General features: G+C 32.0%; 2 protein-coding genes across 2 annotated transcripts in view; both read left to right on the forward strand.

Annotated features, from left to right (window-relative positions):
• The window catches only part of LOC139500445 (DIS3-like exonuclease 2), a 33,626-nt gene extending 24,850 nt beyond the window's left edge, over positions 1-8,776 (forward strand). Inside the window, exons 2-6 of the mRNA XM_071289182.1 lie at positions 2,826-3,110; positions 4,080-4,218; positions 5,094-5,181; positions 6,206-6,305; positions 8,618-8,776. Of these exons, the coding sequence (XP_071145283.1) occupies positions 2,826-3,110; positions 4,080-4,218; positions 5,094-5,181; positions 6,206-6,305; positions 8,618-8,776 (771 nt within the window). The remainder of the gene's footprint in view (positions 1-2,825; positions 3,111-4,079; positions 4,219-5,093; positions 5,182-6,205; positions 6,306-8,617) is intronic.
• Positions 8,777-10,676: 1,900 nt separating this feature from the next.
• LOC139500738 (DIS3-like exonuclease 2) lies at positions 10,677-14,710 on the forward strand. Its single transcript, XM_071289577.1, has 5 exons — positions 10,677-10,780; positions 11,322-11,390; positions 12,711-12,818; positions 13,797-13,933; positions 14,229-14,710. The coding sequence occupies exons 1-5, from the start codon at positions 10,682-10,684 to the stop codon at positions 14,374-14,376; spliced, it is 561 nt and encodes a 186-aa protein (XP_071145678.1). The 5' UTR covers positions 10,677-10,681; the 3' UTR covers positions 14,377-14,710.
• The last annotated feature ends 4,094 nt before the right edge of the window (positions 14,711-18,804 follow it).

The following is an 18,804-nucleotide window of genomic DNA, read 5'->3' on the forward strand; positions in this document are numbered from 1 at the left end:
AAACAACAAAACAACAGAAACATTGAAGTGCAAAAAAAAAAAAAAAAAAAAAGACAATGCAAAAAATAAAATCACAAAAATACTGAACTTAGATGAAAATCTAATCGGAAAGTCCATAATCACATGGCAAAATCAAATGACAAAACACATGAAAAACGAATGGACAAGAACTGTCATATTCCTGACTTGGTACAGACATTTACTAGAAATGAACGATAAGATAACTACTGCCATTTTCAAGACAAAATTGCCCCAAAATTAAGAAAAGCGATAAATAGGCAAAACCCAAAGACGAAAACTTCGATATGTATTTGTACGACCTTGTATTAATTATAATGATTACCTTGATAGGGAGTTACTGCTTATATAGACCCCATTTAACCAACAGTTGTAAATGATATTCCTTCAAAGGTTTTGCAGACGTCATTCTGATTCCGATAAAATAAATATCTATGTAATATATGACCATGGAGTTTTTCGAAGTGTTGTAACCACAATCCTATCCACTTTTCAACGACTGTGGCAGCACCAAAAGAGACTATTCTACGAATCTGTACTTATCATCTCTACAAGACAGGAGTTATTAATAGAGTAGAATTAGCTTACCCTAGACCTTCAACCACCTGAGATAAGCCTCAGTGTTGGTGGTGCTGGTGCCGATTAGTCTTAAGTTTTCCATGTAGTGTTCTGTAAACTTGCCATGACGTTTTTTCGATTTAGGAACCTTGAAAGTCGTTTTGCTATCTTCCGCATAACAAAAGCAGGTGTTCAGACATGGAGTCTATAATCCTAGATCTTAATATGTATTCACACCTACTTTGATTTCCAATTATTTCTAGTTGTTTTCTCATGTACATATATAGCGTCAATGAATAACAAAAATATGTAAATGAATAAAACGTCAAGATTGAACTATTGTTTTTCAGGGTCCAATCAGAATTGTAAATTATGAAAATGCTTTTATTCCTCATCCTGTACGTAAGATAATACCAATAATATTAGTTATTATATATCATTAATAGTGACAGGAGTTATGAATACAAGTGTGCTTTTTTCATTTTGTGTTAATCAGGTCACCAATACACATATATTTTTTGACACAATGAGTTGTCTCCAAGTGTGGAAGAATGTTATTCGACCTAGGTAATCGTAAGCATATTGATTTTTGTTTTGCATTTCGTTAAGATTATAGAATTTCCACATTTTAAGTATATTATTCAAAAATTATAAAACAAATGTTAAACTTGTTACACGTAAATTCACCTATCATGAACGTTGGAGGACAGATGAAATGTCTAAAAGTTATAAAATGTCAAATATTGATATATGAAAATTCCAACATGTTCACACATGAAAAATATCTTCACACACTAGAAATATGCAGTAAGTTTAACACAAGAATTGAATATAATTTTATCTGAATACGATTAGATAAACATAAGCAAAACATTCTTTAAGGACGGTTGTTGTGTTGTTCAAGGTAATGTCAGTCATAAAAAAAGTTATTCCGCCATTTAACTACTTTTTTTGTCATTTTGTCATTAACGTATGGTGTTCAGATCAATTGTACTAGAAAGTTTGTGAGGTAAATATTACATATAACAAACATGATTTGGAAATAAAGTTTCTTGAACAAATATGTATTATGCCGTGTATCTACAAACTGTAGATATTGAAATCAATCATAAGGAACAAACTTACTATTTGTCCCATGACCATTGAAACGTCGCTTTGATTGAGATAGTCTGTACATTTATGATTTGTACGTAAACCGAAATGCTCCCCATGTTTAGATATTTTACCACTTTATTTAAGAATAAGCAATGCACCCTAAATTCTCGAATATTGATTTTGCGATTTCATAGTTGGAAATCGTCAAATTATCACAGACAAAAAGCCGATAAGGATATCAACGATATTCCACCACTTCTCTGTTGCTAATATTTTCGTAAAAAATATGCTTTGAGTTATTCCTGAAATTGTGAACTTAAATGTTAAGCATGATTTTAACTTTGTGTTTGACAAAACACGTTTGTAAGAAAACTTGGACAGGCATGAGTTGGATTAGCATATAGGATGGTGATGGTCAATTAATGCCACAATTATACACACATAATTGTAATCTTTGTTGAGACTATGATACTAATATCATATTAATTCATCCCATTGTGTATACTCATAGGTCCTAATACTAGCTATTAGCTGGTTTTTATATATGTAACAACACACTGTCATGTAAAAAGTGTACGTGAAAATACCCCTCCCCCCCAAAAAAAACCTAATCAAAAACAGGTAGCAAGCTCTTTCGAATGTTATCCCGAAGTGAATTTGTTATGTTTATTTGTCTGTTTGTTTTTGTTTTAAATCACTTTCTAGATAAAATAATTAAGTTTTTACATGTATAGATTGAGGAAACATGCCTTGGAGTACCAAGGATAGACGACAACCTTAGTTGAGATGCATACACAATAGATACATGTTACAAATTACATGTCAATATGATGTTTTGTTAAGTTCAATCACTAAATAAGTGAACATTGCTTTTTGCAGCCAATTTAGTTCAATTTTGTCAAAATAAGCAAAGAAACATCACTGACGAATTAGTCATTTCCAAGTGAATAATGATACCTCATTTAATCCGTATTCATGGTCACCTTAACCAATTAGCTAGAGATTAGTTGCGCATGTATGAGTCGTGTTCAGCCATTAAAAGGAAATAATGTCATCATTAAAAGTGACCTGACTGCCTGATTAGATCCACAAGAATGTTAACCTATAAATCAAATATAATGTTTTTTCTTACATTATAATGATTTTAATTTCAGATACATGTAAACGATTTAAAAGATCTCGAAGAAAAATACCAGGAAAATGAACCCAGTGACAAGGCAAATAATGATAATCAGTCAGATGTCACTTTAAGGACAGAGCATCAAGGTGAATCAGACAGCGGGAGTCAACCTGAAAGTACTATTGGCAATGAAAAGTCCATGTATCTAACGTTTCAAGAAGTAATGAAAGGAGGAAGTGATGTGTTTAAAAATTTGTTTACATCTAATGACAAAGAAAAATTAAACTCTGCAAACCGGATTTTACGGAGAACTGGAAAGGTATAAGTACACTGTAGTCTTTGTTTTATTGATTTAGAGTAAATTCAAAATCAATTTGTATTTCTAAATGATAATCTGCTTATTAACTTATTGCTATAAAGCACAGATAAAATTTGACTAAGGGTGGAGTCTCTTTTACAGTTCCCTATCTATGTTCTTTTATAACGTTCATCCATTTATTTGATTTTGGTTTAATTATATGTTACGGAGTTAAGGATGTGTGCTGCTCAGTTTCAAAATTAATAACTTTTCATAAAACTAGTATAAATTGATAGGGTATTATTTGAGGAATCAAAAATGCTTTATCATTGACCAGTTAATGTTCTCAAAAACTATTAAAAAATAAATAAGATTTTATAAGACTTTCACAAATGGCTTATAATTATACATGTAAAAGAAAAATGGGGGTTCATGGGCAAATTTTTTTAAGGCATTCAAATAGATAAAACCAGAGGATTTCGAAAATCTGACAAAAATTCCAAAACATGACAAGCAAACATCCTTAAATGTGACGTCCTATCTTTAGACTAGTATACATTATGTTTCAGCAGTCAGCTGTAGCTGGTGGCCTCGGATTTTTTCTGCTATTTGGTCGGGTTGTTGTCTCTTTGACACATTCCCAGTTTTATTCCCAATTCTAACAGAGATTTTAAGGTGCAATATTGAACTTTGTCTATATTCTGAATGACACAACATAATACACATCAAAAAATCTAAACATTTAATCAAATTTACTGCGTCTTGAATCAGTTTTTAAATCTCATATGAATAAAAGGAAATGTGGGATATACACAAATGAGAAAACAACTGTTGGAAACATAAATGACAGATTAAAGTTTAATTTGGTTGTAAAACAATTTTTTTATATACAGATAAACATTTTTACAGAACATTTTTTGAATACTTTGAAATCCTTTGTTTCCAAACCTCTGTATTCAGTAATGCAATTTCATAATAATAATATTGCAGGTTTGGGCTATAATTCAGCTTAAGCATTCTAGAGTATGTAGAGGAAGTTTGAAATTAATGAATCAACATACAGCTTTATTTACACCACGAGATTCACGGTTACCTGGAATAATGATTCCTTTGAAATATTGTCCAACAGGTAAACCTTTTGATCAGTAATTGTCTATGATTAGAATTTTACGGTCACAATCCATAATTAGTTGGTCCACCAGTACGATGTGTCGTCTCACCTCACAAGCAACATGATCTTAAGATATAAATATAAATAAGATGTTATTGCTCAAATTTTCTGATTGTGTTCTGTTTCCTTTTGTGACATTTGACTGAGTAGTATCATGATGGCTGTTGATGCATGCATAGCAAGAGACGCCCATCTTGTCAACGTACCTGGTCTTGTTCCTTTTAGAGTGCAAAAAAACATTTTGTGTTTGTTACCTTGTCTTTGCGTCATCGATTAAAGAGAGTTAAACATCAGTAAACTCCAGTCACCTTAAATTACTTGATAATAGAAAACATTTGACCCAATAGTTTGGAGTCGAATGTTCGAAATCAAGATTTAAACTTAAGTTGGCTAGGTTAAAAACTGTGCCAAAAATATCAACAGTATATGCATATTTTAAAAAAATTGTGAAAACATTTCTAGCCTGTTGACAAACATCTATTTTGCTAATAACAACATTATTTCTAAGTGAATGTTAGGGAACGACCATTTTACTTTAAAAAAAGGGGGGGGGGGGGTCCTATAAAATTACTCTGATCCTAAATGTAATGAAGCCAGATGACAAAAAAAATATGGAATCCAGATTTCCCCATACCTTATAGTGTTAAACTTTGTAAAATGATAATTTGTTAGATAGCCTAAAAAAAATGGGAAAAAAGTTTCTGACTGGGACAAAAAACCTTCAACCCCTTTATGGAGTTAAATGGTTGCTTCCTTAAAACCAGTGTTAATAAAAAAAAACCGTACAGTTTTTGTTCACATTAATGCTTTCATAATGGTTTGTATGAATACAGACTTCATCAAGAGTCCAAAAGATCATATCAACACCTTGTTCATCAGTAAAATTAAGGAATGGAGAGACAACTATTCATATGCACACGGGTAAGTTATGACTAAGAACCTATTCATCGATAAGCATAAACAAGCATTCTCATTATTTTGTAGAATGTAAGTGGTTTTTGTATGGTCGAGTTTTCTTCTGCTTTTTATTTTCTTAAACGTAGCCATCTTTAAGACATTTCCGACTAGCAGAAACATGTGCTTTTTGTTCAAATAATGTATTGCTTGATATCGTCGACTTTAATTCCCAGCAAGTTTGTTTAAATATTGGTTCCTTTTTGCATTTTAACGTGAAGTATAATAAAATAAATTGTTAAACACATAAGTCTTATTGATATATTCTTGTTTATTTCGTTGATGATAATTGTTGTTCTTCCCCTATTTATGACATTTTGTTCACGCATCGTTGTCAATATAATTGAATTTGACGAAACTGTCATACAAGTGAATATTTAGCTTAAAACCAGGTTCAATCCATCAATTTCTACATTTGAAAATATCTGTACGAAGTCAGGAATAGGACGGTAGATGTCCATTCGTTTGATGTGTTTTATCATTTGATTTTCCGTTTTGATTTTTCCTCGGAGTTCAATATTGTGGTGATTTTCCCTTTTTAGTAAGGTCTGATAAAGGTTTTTAGTCTTGCCTTGGCTATTTGCAGAGAAATTGGGTTTATTTGTGATTGTCCACAGTTAATCAGAAAGTACTACAAGAAAAATATTGACAAGGAAGTGTATAATATTCAGCAATAACAATTTACATTATGTTAATCTCCCCAAATATGAAAGAAGTAATGGATAAATATACTAGACTAAGTATTAGAAAATCAAAGAAATGACATCAACATTAGATTCAGCATCAAACGATATCATTAAGATACAAACAACTGAAAATATCATGACTTTTAGATGAAGCGATTCAATGTAGCATGTTCACTGAGGAGTGCCTTATAAGTTACACAAAGCTTTTTACCAAGTGCATTGAAGTATTTACCGACATATTGACACACATGTATCTTCTATCTTTTCTTCCTATGATACATTCATTATTATATATTTGTTTATAGAGTAGTCGAACTGACTTTAGGGGAAAAGGGAGATGTGAACATAGAAACAGAAGGAATTCTGAGAGAATATGGCGTGGATTTTTCAGAATTTACAGAAGAGGTGTGTAAGAATAAGGCATTGTAAATACTTCAAGAACAGATAAAAATATATTTGAAAAATGAACCAACCATCATTCGATATGCAAATATATGAAGATCATTATGTGTAATTAATTCAACAATATTATGTTTGTCTTTTTCTTTTTTAGCCACGGTGTTGTCAGTTTATGTTCCATCCATGCGTTTAACTGTCCCCTCTGGTATCTTTCCTCCCTCTTTTATAGTACAAACTGACTTTAAAAATTGAATAACGACAACAAAATATATCTAATAGTTGTTATCCCATGAGGACTCGGTGTGTCTGTGTAAGATCACAATGAAGTCCGAATGGGATCACCATTTTACATCCCAGATGTTCGAGATTATATGAATACATTAACGCTTCATATATAACATCTAGTTTAGAACGCAACGACGTTGCAAACGATGTTGGTACGAATTCCATTTTGATATAGATTTTAAATAAAAAAGGATACGTATACTGGTTAGTTCGATACAAATATATAGTTATATATGTTTTCATTTACTGCAATAGAATTGAAAAAAAAGTATGAAAGAAAAATATCCGGATACAATACTCAAAAATCAATTATTGCTATAGATGTTATATAATAAATTGTTAAACACATAAGTCTTATTGATATAATCATGTTTATTTCATTGCTGATAAATTAATAATTTAGCTGTAAGTATAAATGTAATGTTTATTTAATTATGATGCTTACCAGAACCCTGGAATTCTGGTATTAACGAACAGGGACTCTTCACTTGAATACAGGATAAGTGAAATACACTGTTAACAGCAGAAAATGCAATTTGTTGTTGAAACAATATATATACGAGTGCATGTAAAACAAATTTCGTTGTAGAAGGGTCTAAAAACAGCACAAACAACATTTTCCAAAAAACTAAAAAAGTGAAAAAGTATATTTAAACAAAACGCATTTGACTAACAGGTCGAACAACTGATGTTCTTTAACCCTGCTGACTGCCATTGGCGATTGCCAAATAAAATTGATCACAAGATGTAACAAAATGGATCTTAATATAAATTTAATACTAAACAGAAAAAAGAATTTAACTTGTGGCCACGATGTTATGCCACAAACATACGGTGTCAATATTTTTTTAGTACACCAGATCCGGATTTCGACAATAAATGTCTCTTCAGTGATGTTAGGGATCGAGACGGTATTTGAAGGCCATAGAAAAAGTACCCTCATTTTTAGAAAAGTATCCTCAATTTTAGATAGACTTTTGAATTTTAAGAGTCAATATAGGTGAACGGATCATATAAACCGGAGGGAAAATATGATACAAGCACAAACGAAAACATATAAACGAGTCAAAATTGAAAACTACGTTCAAACCTATGATTGCGTTGGATAAAAACAGCAATTTTTATACGTGTGCATGTAAAACAAATTTCGTTGTAGAAGGGTATAAAAAAGCACAAACAACATATATTTATAAAAAAAGAAGAGGAAAATAAAAGAAAATGTTCAACTGTGACATGTAAAGACTGACAACTCCTGTATATGAATATTCATTGAAAACAGTGTGTATACGATCACTCTGTGTCGTTGTTCTCCTCTAATATTTAATGCGTTTCCCCCAGTTTGAGTTTGTTACCCCGAATTTGTTTTTTGTCCATAGATTTATGAGTTTTGAACAGCGGTATACTACTGTTGCCTTTATTTAAGTTTCATTTGTACAAAAATAAAAAATAAAAAAAACAAACAAACAGAAATCTTGTTTCCAAATTCACAACAGGCAATGAACGTCATAAGTTATAAGCTTCAACGCTTGAAGCATTCTTTGAAATCGTTCAAATTGCGATATTTTAAGGAACGTCGTGTTACGTTTACTAGTACCAACATCGTGCGCAACGTCTATACTATTTAAAAATAAACATAAAGGATATGTTGTGTTAAATGATGATTTAATATAACACACACAAAATGTTATGATCCGTTAATAAGCGAGATTAGTCCTGAAAAGTTTTTCCATAGTAATTACGATGGAAACAAACATAGTTCTGTCAAATATATGTATCACGAATTTAAATTGATAACTTCCTTCATTTTATCACATGATAATATTTTCATATTTGATAATAAGATAGAATAAAACCATAATAACAGTTTTTCGAACTGACATCATATAACTCCTTCTTGCTATACATTGTGAAAAGGGTGTATTTACAGACTTGTTTAGTTAATGTTTGATTAAATCGTACATAATCTATAAACGGTTCAAAGACCTAGAAAACGCAGTTCCTTTTGTAACACTGTTAATTTTCTTTATCACCAGATGCTAAGTAGTTTGCCAACGGGAACTTGGCAGATTCCTGATGATGAGATTACTAAACGACGAGATTTCCGTCAGAAGTGTGTGTTTACTACAGACCCTGCCACAGCAAGAGATCTAGATGATGCTCTGTCCTGTGAGCAACTAGATGATGGTAAATAGACGTGAAATTAAATTGTCTATCATAGATACACAGTATGGTTTATGCACTGAATTAACACTAGTTTTGATTTCAGGCCTTTGATGTTAAAATGTCAAAATATTTCTCACAGTTAGAAATTGTTGCTTATAGACTTGAGAGGATCACAAATAAGAGATAATCAATAAACTTACAATATGATCCAAAATGTCACAACATCATTATGAACAGTAAGTTCTAGAACAATAAAAAATATCAACATTTTGGCATCTGTTTTCATTTCATTGCGGTGTATATTTTCAGGTACTTACAGTGTAGGGGTCCATATAGCAGATGTCAGTTATTTTCTTAAAAATGATTCAGCACTAGACAGCCGCGCCAGTCGCATGGCCACAAGTGTTTATCTAGTCCAAAAGGTTAACATATTGACATATTTATCTGTTTAGCTCATTTGTTCTTAAAAAAACCAGAGTGAGGTAAACACGAGTGAAACAGCAGATTGAACATTTTCATCTCAAATCAGCAAAATATTAAAATGTCAAATGTCTAAAAATGTAGCACTAAATATCCGAACCCTTTTTCTCAAAAGAAAGTTTTCGCTTGGGATAATTTGAGGAATACATACTTCCCTTTTAATAAGTCATAAGTGCACAAATTACAACAGAAATCAGTCAAAATCAGCTGAAATACTGTTAATTTCTGAATATTTTTGTGTAAGCCTTTCTCGACCCATCAGTACTACCTAGTAAGGATATTTTAAGACTATTTTATGTTTCAAGTTAGTAAGTCAAATAGGAATATCACCCATTCACCTCTCTAACAAAAGCGACCATCAGAAATAACTGAAACCCAGTTTACGTCATATCAAAACATATTTATAAGTAAAGGCAACAGTAGTATACCGCTGTTCGAAATTCATAAATCGCTAGATAAAACAAATCCGGGTTACAAATTAAAGTTAAGGGAAACGTATCAAATATGAGAACTATGACACAACAGAAACACAACATTAAAATGTAACACACAGAAAAATGAACTATAATATAATAATAGCCATTTTCCTGATTTGGTACAGGCCATTTAAAAAAAAAATGGTGGGGTGAACCCGGTGTTGTGGCATGCAAACCCTCCCGCTTTTATGGCAATGTTGATTATAACATTATAATGACAACATTACATGATAGGACTACAATACAAATAAATTGGAGAACATATAGGACAGAGAAACAAACGAATAATAGCCAACAAAAAGTACCATGCAGGTTAAAAATCTAATACGCCAGACACGCGCCACTTCCATACAAGACTAACCAGCGACGCTCAGATGAAAAGCAAATGAAAGCCAAAACAAGTACGAAGTTGAAGATTACCGAGGACCAAAAGTTCCAAAAAGTTGTGACCAATACGGCCCGGGTTATCCGCCTTGGACAAGAACATCATATCAAAACCTATCCATAAAACCAATTATATGGTTTATAACATCAGTTTCAAGAGATATAAGAACATTAAATCAACATATGGGTATGATTGCCAAGGAGTAACCTATTTACTAAGGACACATATACATGGATGTAAACAATTACAGGCTACTGAACAAGCTTTTCTCATGATAAAAAAACATACTGTAAAGTAAGTTTTGAAAGGCAGCGACATGGCAAAATATGAACCAGTTCAAAATGCTAAACCATTGACTAGATAAATGAAAAAAAAAAAACCAAAAACATAAACGAAATATAAACAATTGGAAATAGCAATTAACGACAACTACTAAATAACAGGAACATAATATTGCCCATATATAAAGAATTTGGCGAGAACTATTTCGTATCTATATCATTACTACATAAAAAATGCAGGCACTATTTTTGTAAAGATGTACACATCTGCCTTAACGACTATTTTATTGTTGTATTATTCAGGTGATACCAATGTTACCCACAATTCTAAGTGAAGAGCTGTGCAGTTTGAATTCCAATCAAGACAGACTTACGTTTTCTGTCATATGGAATATATCAGAGAAAGGAGAGGTAATTAATTTGAATCAGCTGTCATGATTGTTTTAAGAAAGAAATATATAATTATTTTGGCCTTGGGCTGTTTTCTTCTATTTAGTCGGGTTGTTGTCTTTGACATTCCCCATTTCCATTGTCAATATTGAATTTATCAGATAGAACTACAAATGTAAGACTTGTCCAGTAAATTCATGGTTACATTAATAACACAATGTGATTTTCACTTCTATCATGACAATATCAAGTATATGTATCCCTAGTCCAGGTCAAGCTCATATCAATAAAATATACCCTGTATACGTTGACAGTGTTGCATTGTGGGTGCTACTTTACTTTAAAAAATCCAAAGAATTTAAGGAAAAAATTAAGAACAACATATGAATTTTCGAAACTTTTCTAACTTGTACAATGTTGTAAGAGTCAATTGAGATAATATATTTAGATCATAAAATGTATTTATGCATGTTGTCAATATTAAGCCTTCTGATCAAGCTTATATGTTAATAAATAATGTTATTATTTATAGACGTAAATACCCATTGCATGTCTTTTCTAGATAAAAAGTGAATGGTTTGGACGAACTGTGATAAGATCATGTGTAAAACTTAGCTATGATCATGCTCAGGTACTATAACAATATTTGTATGCTTAAGCATTAAGCCCTTATAGACCTTTTTTTCCAAGATAAACGTTATAATTAACTAAGAACACATAAATAAGTGTAAACATCTAGAATGTCATATTTCCCAAAACATCTTTTGGAATTTATATTCTTGGAGCTTCTACATTTGCCATTTAAAAAATGCATCTTCTTGTACAATTCTTCAATATGTTAGATACACTTTTGATACTAATAAGAAGATTGTGCAAAGAAACATTAAAGACTGAAACTCTTTATGATGGGATTCTAAAATCCACGAAAATTGGACATTGGTGGATAGTTGTCTAATTGACAATCATGCCACACCTCCTTATTTTAGGTGATCTATATAAATGAGATACATATACTATGATATAAAGCATATAGAAATTTAAGAACTTGGTATATGACAATAAGACAGCAAGTTAAAGACACAAACAACCAGAAGAAATAAAAATTGCAACATCTTACTTTGGGTTTGTTCTGCGACAATTTTTGGGTTTGATCGTTCCTTGAATGTTAAGCACAGAAGAACATAATACACATCAAATGTATATTCGTGGTTTAGTTCATATGGACCAAACATTAAAAACAACAAATTAAATATAAATATGTCAGTATATCAGGCGGAAACCCAGTTGAAATAAAAGAAAAGAAATTAACTCTTTGTTAGAGAAGGTAAAAAAGGAGAAGTTGGTAAATTTGAATTGTTTACATCTGTTACTATTGGGTTTAAAAGTTTAATTAATGCATCTTATGTATTTGTTCTAATTTAAATTATTGAATTGATCATCGAAATATTTGCAAACTTTTAAATTATTGACAAATTTTTATCAAACAGTCGATTGTGGTAGGTGTAAATTCACGTGGATCTTTTTTTGTGCATAAGCATTACTTTTGCCGAAAAAGTTCCGAAGAAAGATAGTTGATGTAAAATTCCCCAAGACAACCAATCAGACAATAGTTTAAGTTGACCAAATGTATAAATGTACATTAAATGCTGCTCAATCGCTAGTAGATATATTTGTCATATCAGGATCGTAATGATACTATGACATTAAAAGAAAGTATATTGATATCGCTTATATATTACAATTTCTCATTCCCTTCGTTTATGTAAGGTAGTTCTCACCAGCGATATATGTAGAAAAAAAACCAACTCAAACTTTGACATAGCTGTGTAATTTGTGTTTTTGTGTAGCTCTCTTTATTGTGTGTAGCACATTTACATTTAATTATAATAAATACCCTTTCTCATACTTACAAATGAGTATACATGGACCCTTCATATATTCAATACTACAGAGATTCATAGACGAGCCAGAAAGGGAATGGACAGAAGAGGAATTGCCAGCTATATCGGATGGATACTCGATCAGTCAAATAAAACAGACCGTATTAAATCTACATAAGGTATTCATTACATCCATTTTATCTAAACATTAACTAAGTAATTCGCATTGAAATTTATTCGGTCCATCTATATGCTATTTACTTGAAGGTGAACTATTCTTGTAGTAGATATCATATTGAAAAATTTGTAGCATGTACTGGGCAAACATGCATGAAAATGACTCGGCTCTACGAGCTGAGTCATTTTTAGAAACGTTGCCAATTCTTATTAACAGGTAGAAAGACATTTGAGGTGCTTACTTTTCCCATACAAATTAAAAATTAATCTAACATTACCTGTTTTTTTTAACCAGATGGTTGTTTTTTTATATTCTATTTCTGTGTTTTGTCATTAAATCACATATAAAGTGTATTATAAAGAGCATCTAAATCACTTGACCTTACACCATAATTTCTATTGGAAAATCAATAGAAAAGAGGAATAGAACGAACATTTATATTCTTATTTGCATTCTTCATAATGTAATGTAGCATGCAACCATTTATTGCAAACAGAAAGTCACGTCTGGTCTAATTTGTTTAATTCGGAAAGTAATTTAAGGAATAACAGCACTCTAGTTCAACAGTTTCCGCGGTCAATTACATGGCGAATTTATGGTCGACAACTCGTCAACGACATTACAGTTCTTTACGGAGTTGATTCCATTCAAATAGAAATAATATGTTAAAGCTTGAAGAATGTATAAATTCGAAATAGAATAAAAATCCGTGAAACTTTAAGAACGGTTTTGACAATTGATTGTCCTGGCATTAGAATACATGTTTGAGGGTGTGTCAGACTGTAAACATGGACATGATCCTTCGATACAATTGTTTCATATTGGTTTTCACTTGACTTTCTAAAAAAAAGAACTGATTTCAATGAATTCCTAACACAAGACTTCTATGAATATCAGAAAATATTAGTTATACTTCAAATATATAACGTTCTGACCAAAATATATTTGAATGTTAAATGTATTACATTTTTTTAATAAGATAGCTAAGAACTCGAGGAAGGCCAGATTTGACAAAGGAGCCTTACACTTAGACAAAGTGAAGTTACAGTTCTCTTTAGATGAACAAACTGGAATGCCGAACGGATATAGTGTGTATAAACAAAAAGATAGTAATAGGTAATTTTAAATATATAGTTCAATATATCTATGATTCAAAACCCTGCATACAAGCTATTTAAGACCCGACGACATTAACAAAATAAACAAAATAACACATTTTCATGATCAGAGGTGCATTTCAATCATATATTTATTAGGAATTGATCATTTCAGAATCTATGCTTTTTGGTATTATTAATGTTCTTATATTTTTACTAAATATTTCCTAGTAAGTTATATATGAAATAAGAAGTTTTTTTTTCTAGATATGTTAATAATCGGACAAATAATCTGATAAACGGACATATTTCAGGTTGGAAGAAGAGTTTATGTTGCTGACTAATATAGCAGTTGCTGATAAGACCAAGAAACATTTTCCAGATAAAGCATTTTTACGAAGACATCCCAAACCACAGTCCAAAATGGTAGATGAATTGGTAAGGAAAATAAAAGAAATTTAAATGCGAAAGTTTTACCTTTGGATGAAGTGTTGCTGAAATAATGACTAAGTAAATAGACGATGCGGAGAAATATCAAAGGCATATGTTACGAGTTTCTTGAAATTTTAATGTTTTCAAAATAATTGAACCAATGCAAGCATATATCAACGAAATTGACATTCGATTTGGGTACATTTGTCTGCACAAACTTTGTAATAGCTGCTTTTCTTTGATTGTTTATTTTTGCATGTGTTAAGTAAGAGCTTCTTCACAAGGTGAAAAATGAACATTTTAGGTCGTTATAAAATTAATCAATATACTATAGATTGATTGATTGATTTGTGTTTAACGCCACTTTCCACACTATTGTGCTATTTCGTGGTGGTCAGTTTTTATTATTGGAGGAAGCCGGAGTGCCGAGATAGAGCCACCGACCTTCTGTAGAAAAACTGACAATCCAAGCAAATAAAGATTGGAGTCGAGTGCACCTGCCCCCGTGCGGTATACGAACTCACAATCTCAGTGTTGACTGGCTATTGATACATGTACAGTAGATCTACTACTTTGACCACTTGGCAACAGATGCCTCAATGTAATATAAAATGATATAGTGCATTTCCACATAATTGTGTTGTGCGGATGTTTTTCTTTTTTTATTATTATTATATTACAGGTTGAAATGAGCAAACATGTGGGATTTCCTATTGATGCTACATCTGCAGGTACAATACAGGTAACTATTGTGTATCTTTATGTAAAAAAGTTTCTTGGAGTTCAGTTATTATGTTATACTTTTTCCGATACAACAGGATTATATAATTATCTTATAAAGCAATAAAAATGTAAATGTATTAACTTATTTGGTTCCTGCGTCACTTTTGAGTCTTGTCGTACACATTGTTAGGACTGGTATCTAAAAATAGTTTATTACGTGAATTGTTGCTCTTATTTGTTATTTTTCTAAAATAAATTGTCGTGTTTTGTTTAAACATATTTATTTGTAGTGGATTGGGAAACAAGTTTTGCAACTTATATTAATCCCTTTTCACTTTGCGGGTGCGAGTGCTGCCTTGTAGCGGCATTAGCCTGCTCTTTTTCGAAATCTACAAGGGTGTCTTTAACGTGCAAGATATATGGCTCTCTCTTAACACGGGTCAGCCATTTATCGTCCCCTTCCGACTGACTATTATCGTTTCCTCGAAACCATACTCGCAAATGGTGTCAAGGGAGAGCCGAAAATTCAGGCCCGAAATTTTCATCCCGGGAATCGAACTAGGAACCGTTGGGTTAGTAGTCCAATGCACTAACCACTACAACACGGTTCCCATAGATACTGTTGTGTATATATATGTAAAGAATCGAAGGAGTCGAGTGCACCTGCCCCCGTGCGGTATACGAACTCACAATCTCAGTGTTGACTGGCTATTGATACATGTACAGTAGATCTACTACTTTGACCACTTGGCAACAGATGCCTCAATGTAATATAAAATGATATAGTGCATTTCCACATAAATGTGTTGTGCGGATGTTTTTCTTTTATTATTATTATTATATTACAGGTTGAAATGAGCAAACATGTGGGATTTCCTATTGATGCTACATCTGCAGGTACAATACAGGTAACTATTGTGTATCTTTATGTAAAAAAGTTTCTTGGAGTTCAGTTATTATGTTATACTTTTTCCGATACAACAGGATTATATAATTATCTTATAAAGCAATAAAAATGTAAATGTATTAACTTATTTGGTTCCTGCGTCACTTTTGAGTCTTGTCGTACACATTGTTAGGACTGGTATCTAAAAATAGTTTATTACGTGAATTGTTGCTCTTATTTGTTATTTTTCTAAAATAAATTGTCGTGTTTTGTTTAAACATATTTATTTGTAGTGGATTGGGAAACAAGTTTTGCAACTTATATTAATCCCTTTTCACTTTGCGGGTGCGAGTGCTGCCTTGTAGCGGCATTAGCCTGCTCTTTTTCGAAATCTACAAGGGTGTCTTTAACGTGCAAGATATATGGCTCTCTCTTAACACGGGTCAGCCATTTATCGTCCCCTTCCGACGGACTATTATCGTTTCCTCGAAACCAGGCCCGAAATTTTCATCCCGGGAATCGAACTAGGAACCGTTGGGTTAGTAGTCCAATGCACTAACCACTACAACACGGTTCCCATAGATACTGTTGTGTATATATATGTAAAGAAGTTTCTTGGAGTTAATTTGTTGTACTTTCTATTTATAGAACAGATTATATATCTTATAAAGTAAGGAAAATGTAAATGTATTAACTTATTTGATTCCTGCGTTACTATTCAGTCATGGTGAACACATTGTTAAGACATTGTTAAGACTGGTATCTAAGTATAAAAAAGAAGTTGTGGTATGATTGCCAATGAGACAACTATCCACAAAAGACCAAAATTAACATTGACAACTATAGGTCACCGTACGGCCTTCAACAATGAGCAAAGCCAAAACCGCATAGTCAGCTATAATAGGCCCCGTTAAGACAATGTAAAACAATTCAAACGACAAAACTAACGGCCTCATTTATGTAAAAAAAAAAAATGAACGAAAAACAAATATGTAACACATAAACAAACGACAACCACTGAATTACAGGCTCCTGACTTGGGACAGGCACATACATAAATAATGTGGCCGGGTTAAACATGTTAGCGGGATCCCAACCCTCCCCCTAACCTGGGACAGTGGTATAACAGTACAACATAAGAACGAACTATAAAAATCAGTTGAAAAAGGCTTAACTTATCAGATGGACAAAAATACAAGTAGACGTGGCCCGGTACTTATACATCCCGACACAAGAAGACGCAATGAACAGATCTGAGAGTACTCGCAATTATCTGACAGCTAGTTCAAAGCCACTAACAACTAATAAAAAATCATGCACCTAAGACTAAACAATCAATCCGTACACATCCAATGGATTTAGCGTAAAGACGTCATAAACAGCCAGAGAAAAACATGACATTGTGCAGTGCCAAGTTACAGGTATCGACAGATTGTAGATCCATGAATATATATATGTATATAACATACTAGTAATATTTAGTTAGTTTTTAATTTACTGATAACAAAATCAATATTTATATCAATAAAAACAATATTCAATGATCTTACTACAGTGTTGAATAGGTAACCTTTTAGAATAAGTTTATTTACAGGAGCGACAAGTTTACATGGATCATTTTTATTTTCCGGGCACGGTTAACAACATTTCCGTAAAAATGAGGGTGCGCTATCCCGTTTGAAATAAGTTTTCTACAGGTACAACCAAACTTCAAAACCAAATCTTTATATCTATGGAAAAATATAGTAAAGGTTTTAAATAATTTATGGTAACGATATCCCTGGTTTAATAATTTACCAGTAATACATAGGTTGCGTTCGTTAAAATCAAAAACGTCACAACAGACACGGGCATAGCGAACAAGTTGTGAAATATAAACACCGTAAGATGGTGCCATAGGAACATCACCATCTAAAAATGGAAAATTAACAATAGGGAACGAAAAATCCTCTCTTTTGTCGTAAATTTTAGTGTGGAGTTTCCCGTTTAAAACCGAAATATCTAAATCCAGGAAAGGACAGTTATTACCGAATAAATTTGATTTATTTAAAGTAAGTTCCTTGGGGTAAATTTCAGCAGTATATTGAGAAAATTCTTGATTATTTAACGAAAAAATATCATCAAGATAACGGTAAGTGTTGTTGAATTTATCAATTAAATGCAATTTCGACGGGTCTTTACTGAGTTTAGTCATAAACTGTGATTCGTAACAGTACAAAAACAAGTCTGCAATTAAAGGGGCACAATTAGTTCCCATGGGGATACCTACAACCTGTCGATAAATTTTGTTGCCTAAACGTACATAAATATTATCACACCTCCACTTAGTATATCTATCATATTTACCTTTCTCATTTGAGAAGAAGGCTTTAAATGAGTTGCAGCAAATAAATCTACATTCAGCTTTACCAAACGACTATTTAATTAAATCGGAAAACTTTTGTTTAATAAGATAGTGTGGAAGTGTAGTGTAAAGAGTAGAAAAATCAAAATTATTAACAGAATCAAAAGGACCATCAAAAGCACGTAATTTATCTAAAACACCCAAAGATTTTTTTACACTCCAAAAATTGTTTATACCACTATGTTCATATATTTATTACAATAGTTTATGATAAGCTCTTTAATAGTAGTTAATGAACTAGTTAAGAGCACTGAAAGATTAGTTGTAGAACACTAACTTGAGGCCGAGATGAAACGATATGTAAATGTTTTTTTTGTGTAGTTTAGGTAGCCAATACATAGAAGGAACCTTCAAATGTTCAGAAGAAGCCTTAAACTTTGATGTGGTTGTGATATGCTTGTTTACTATATGACTCTCTATGAAGTGGATGGACTTGAATGTAGAT

This window comes from Mytilus edulis, chromosome 13 (genome assembly GCF_963676685.1).
Source record: "Mytilus edulis chromosome 13, xbMytEdul2.2, whole genome shotgun sequence".
Classification (NCBI taxonomy): Eukaryota; Metazoa; Mollusca; class Bivalvia; order Mytilida; family Mytilidae; genus Mytilus; species Mytilus edulis.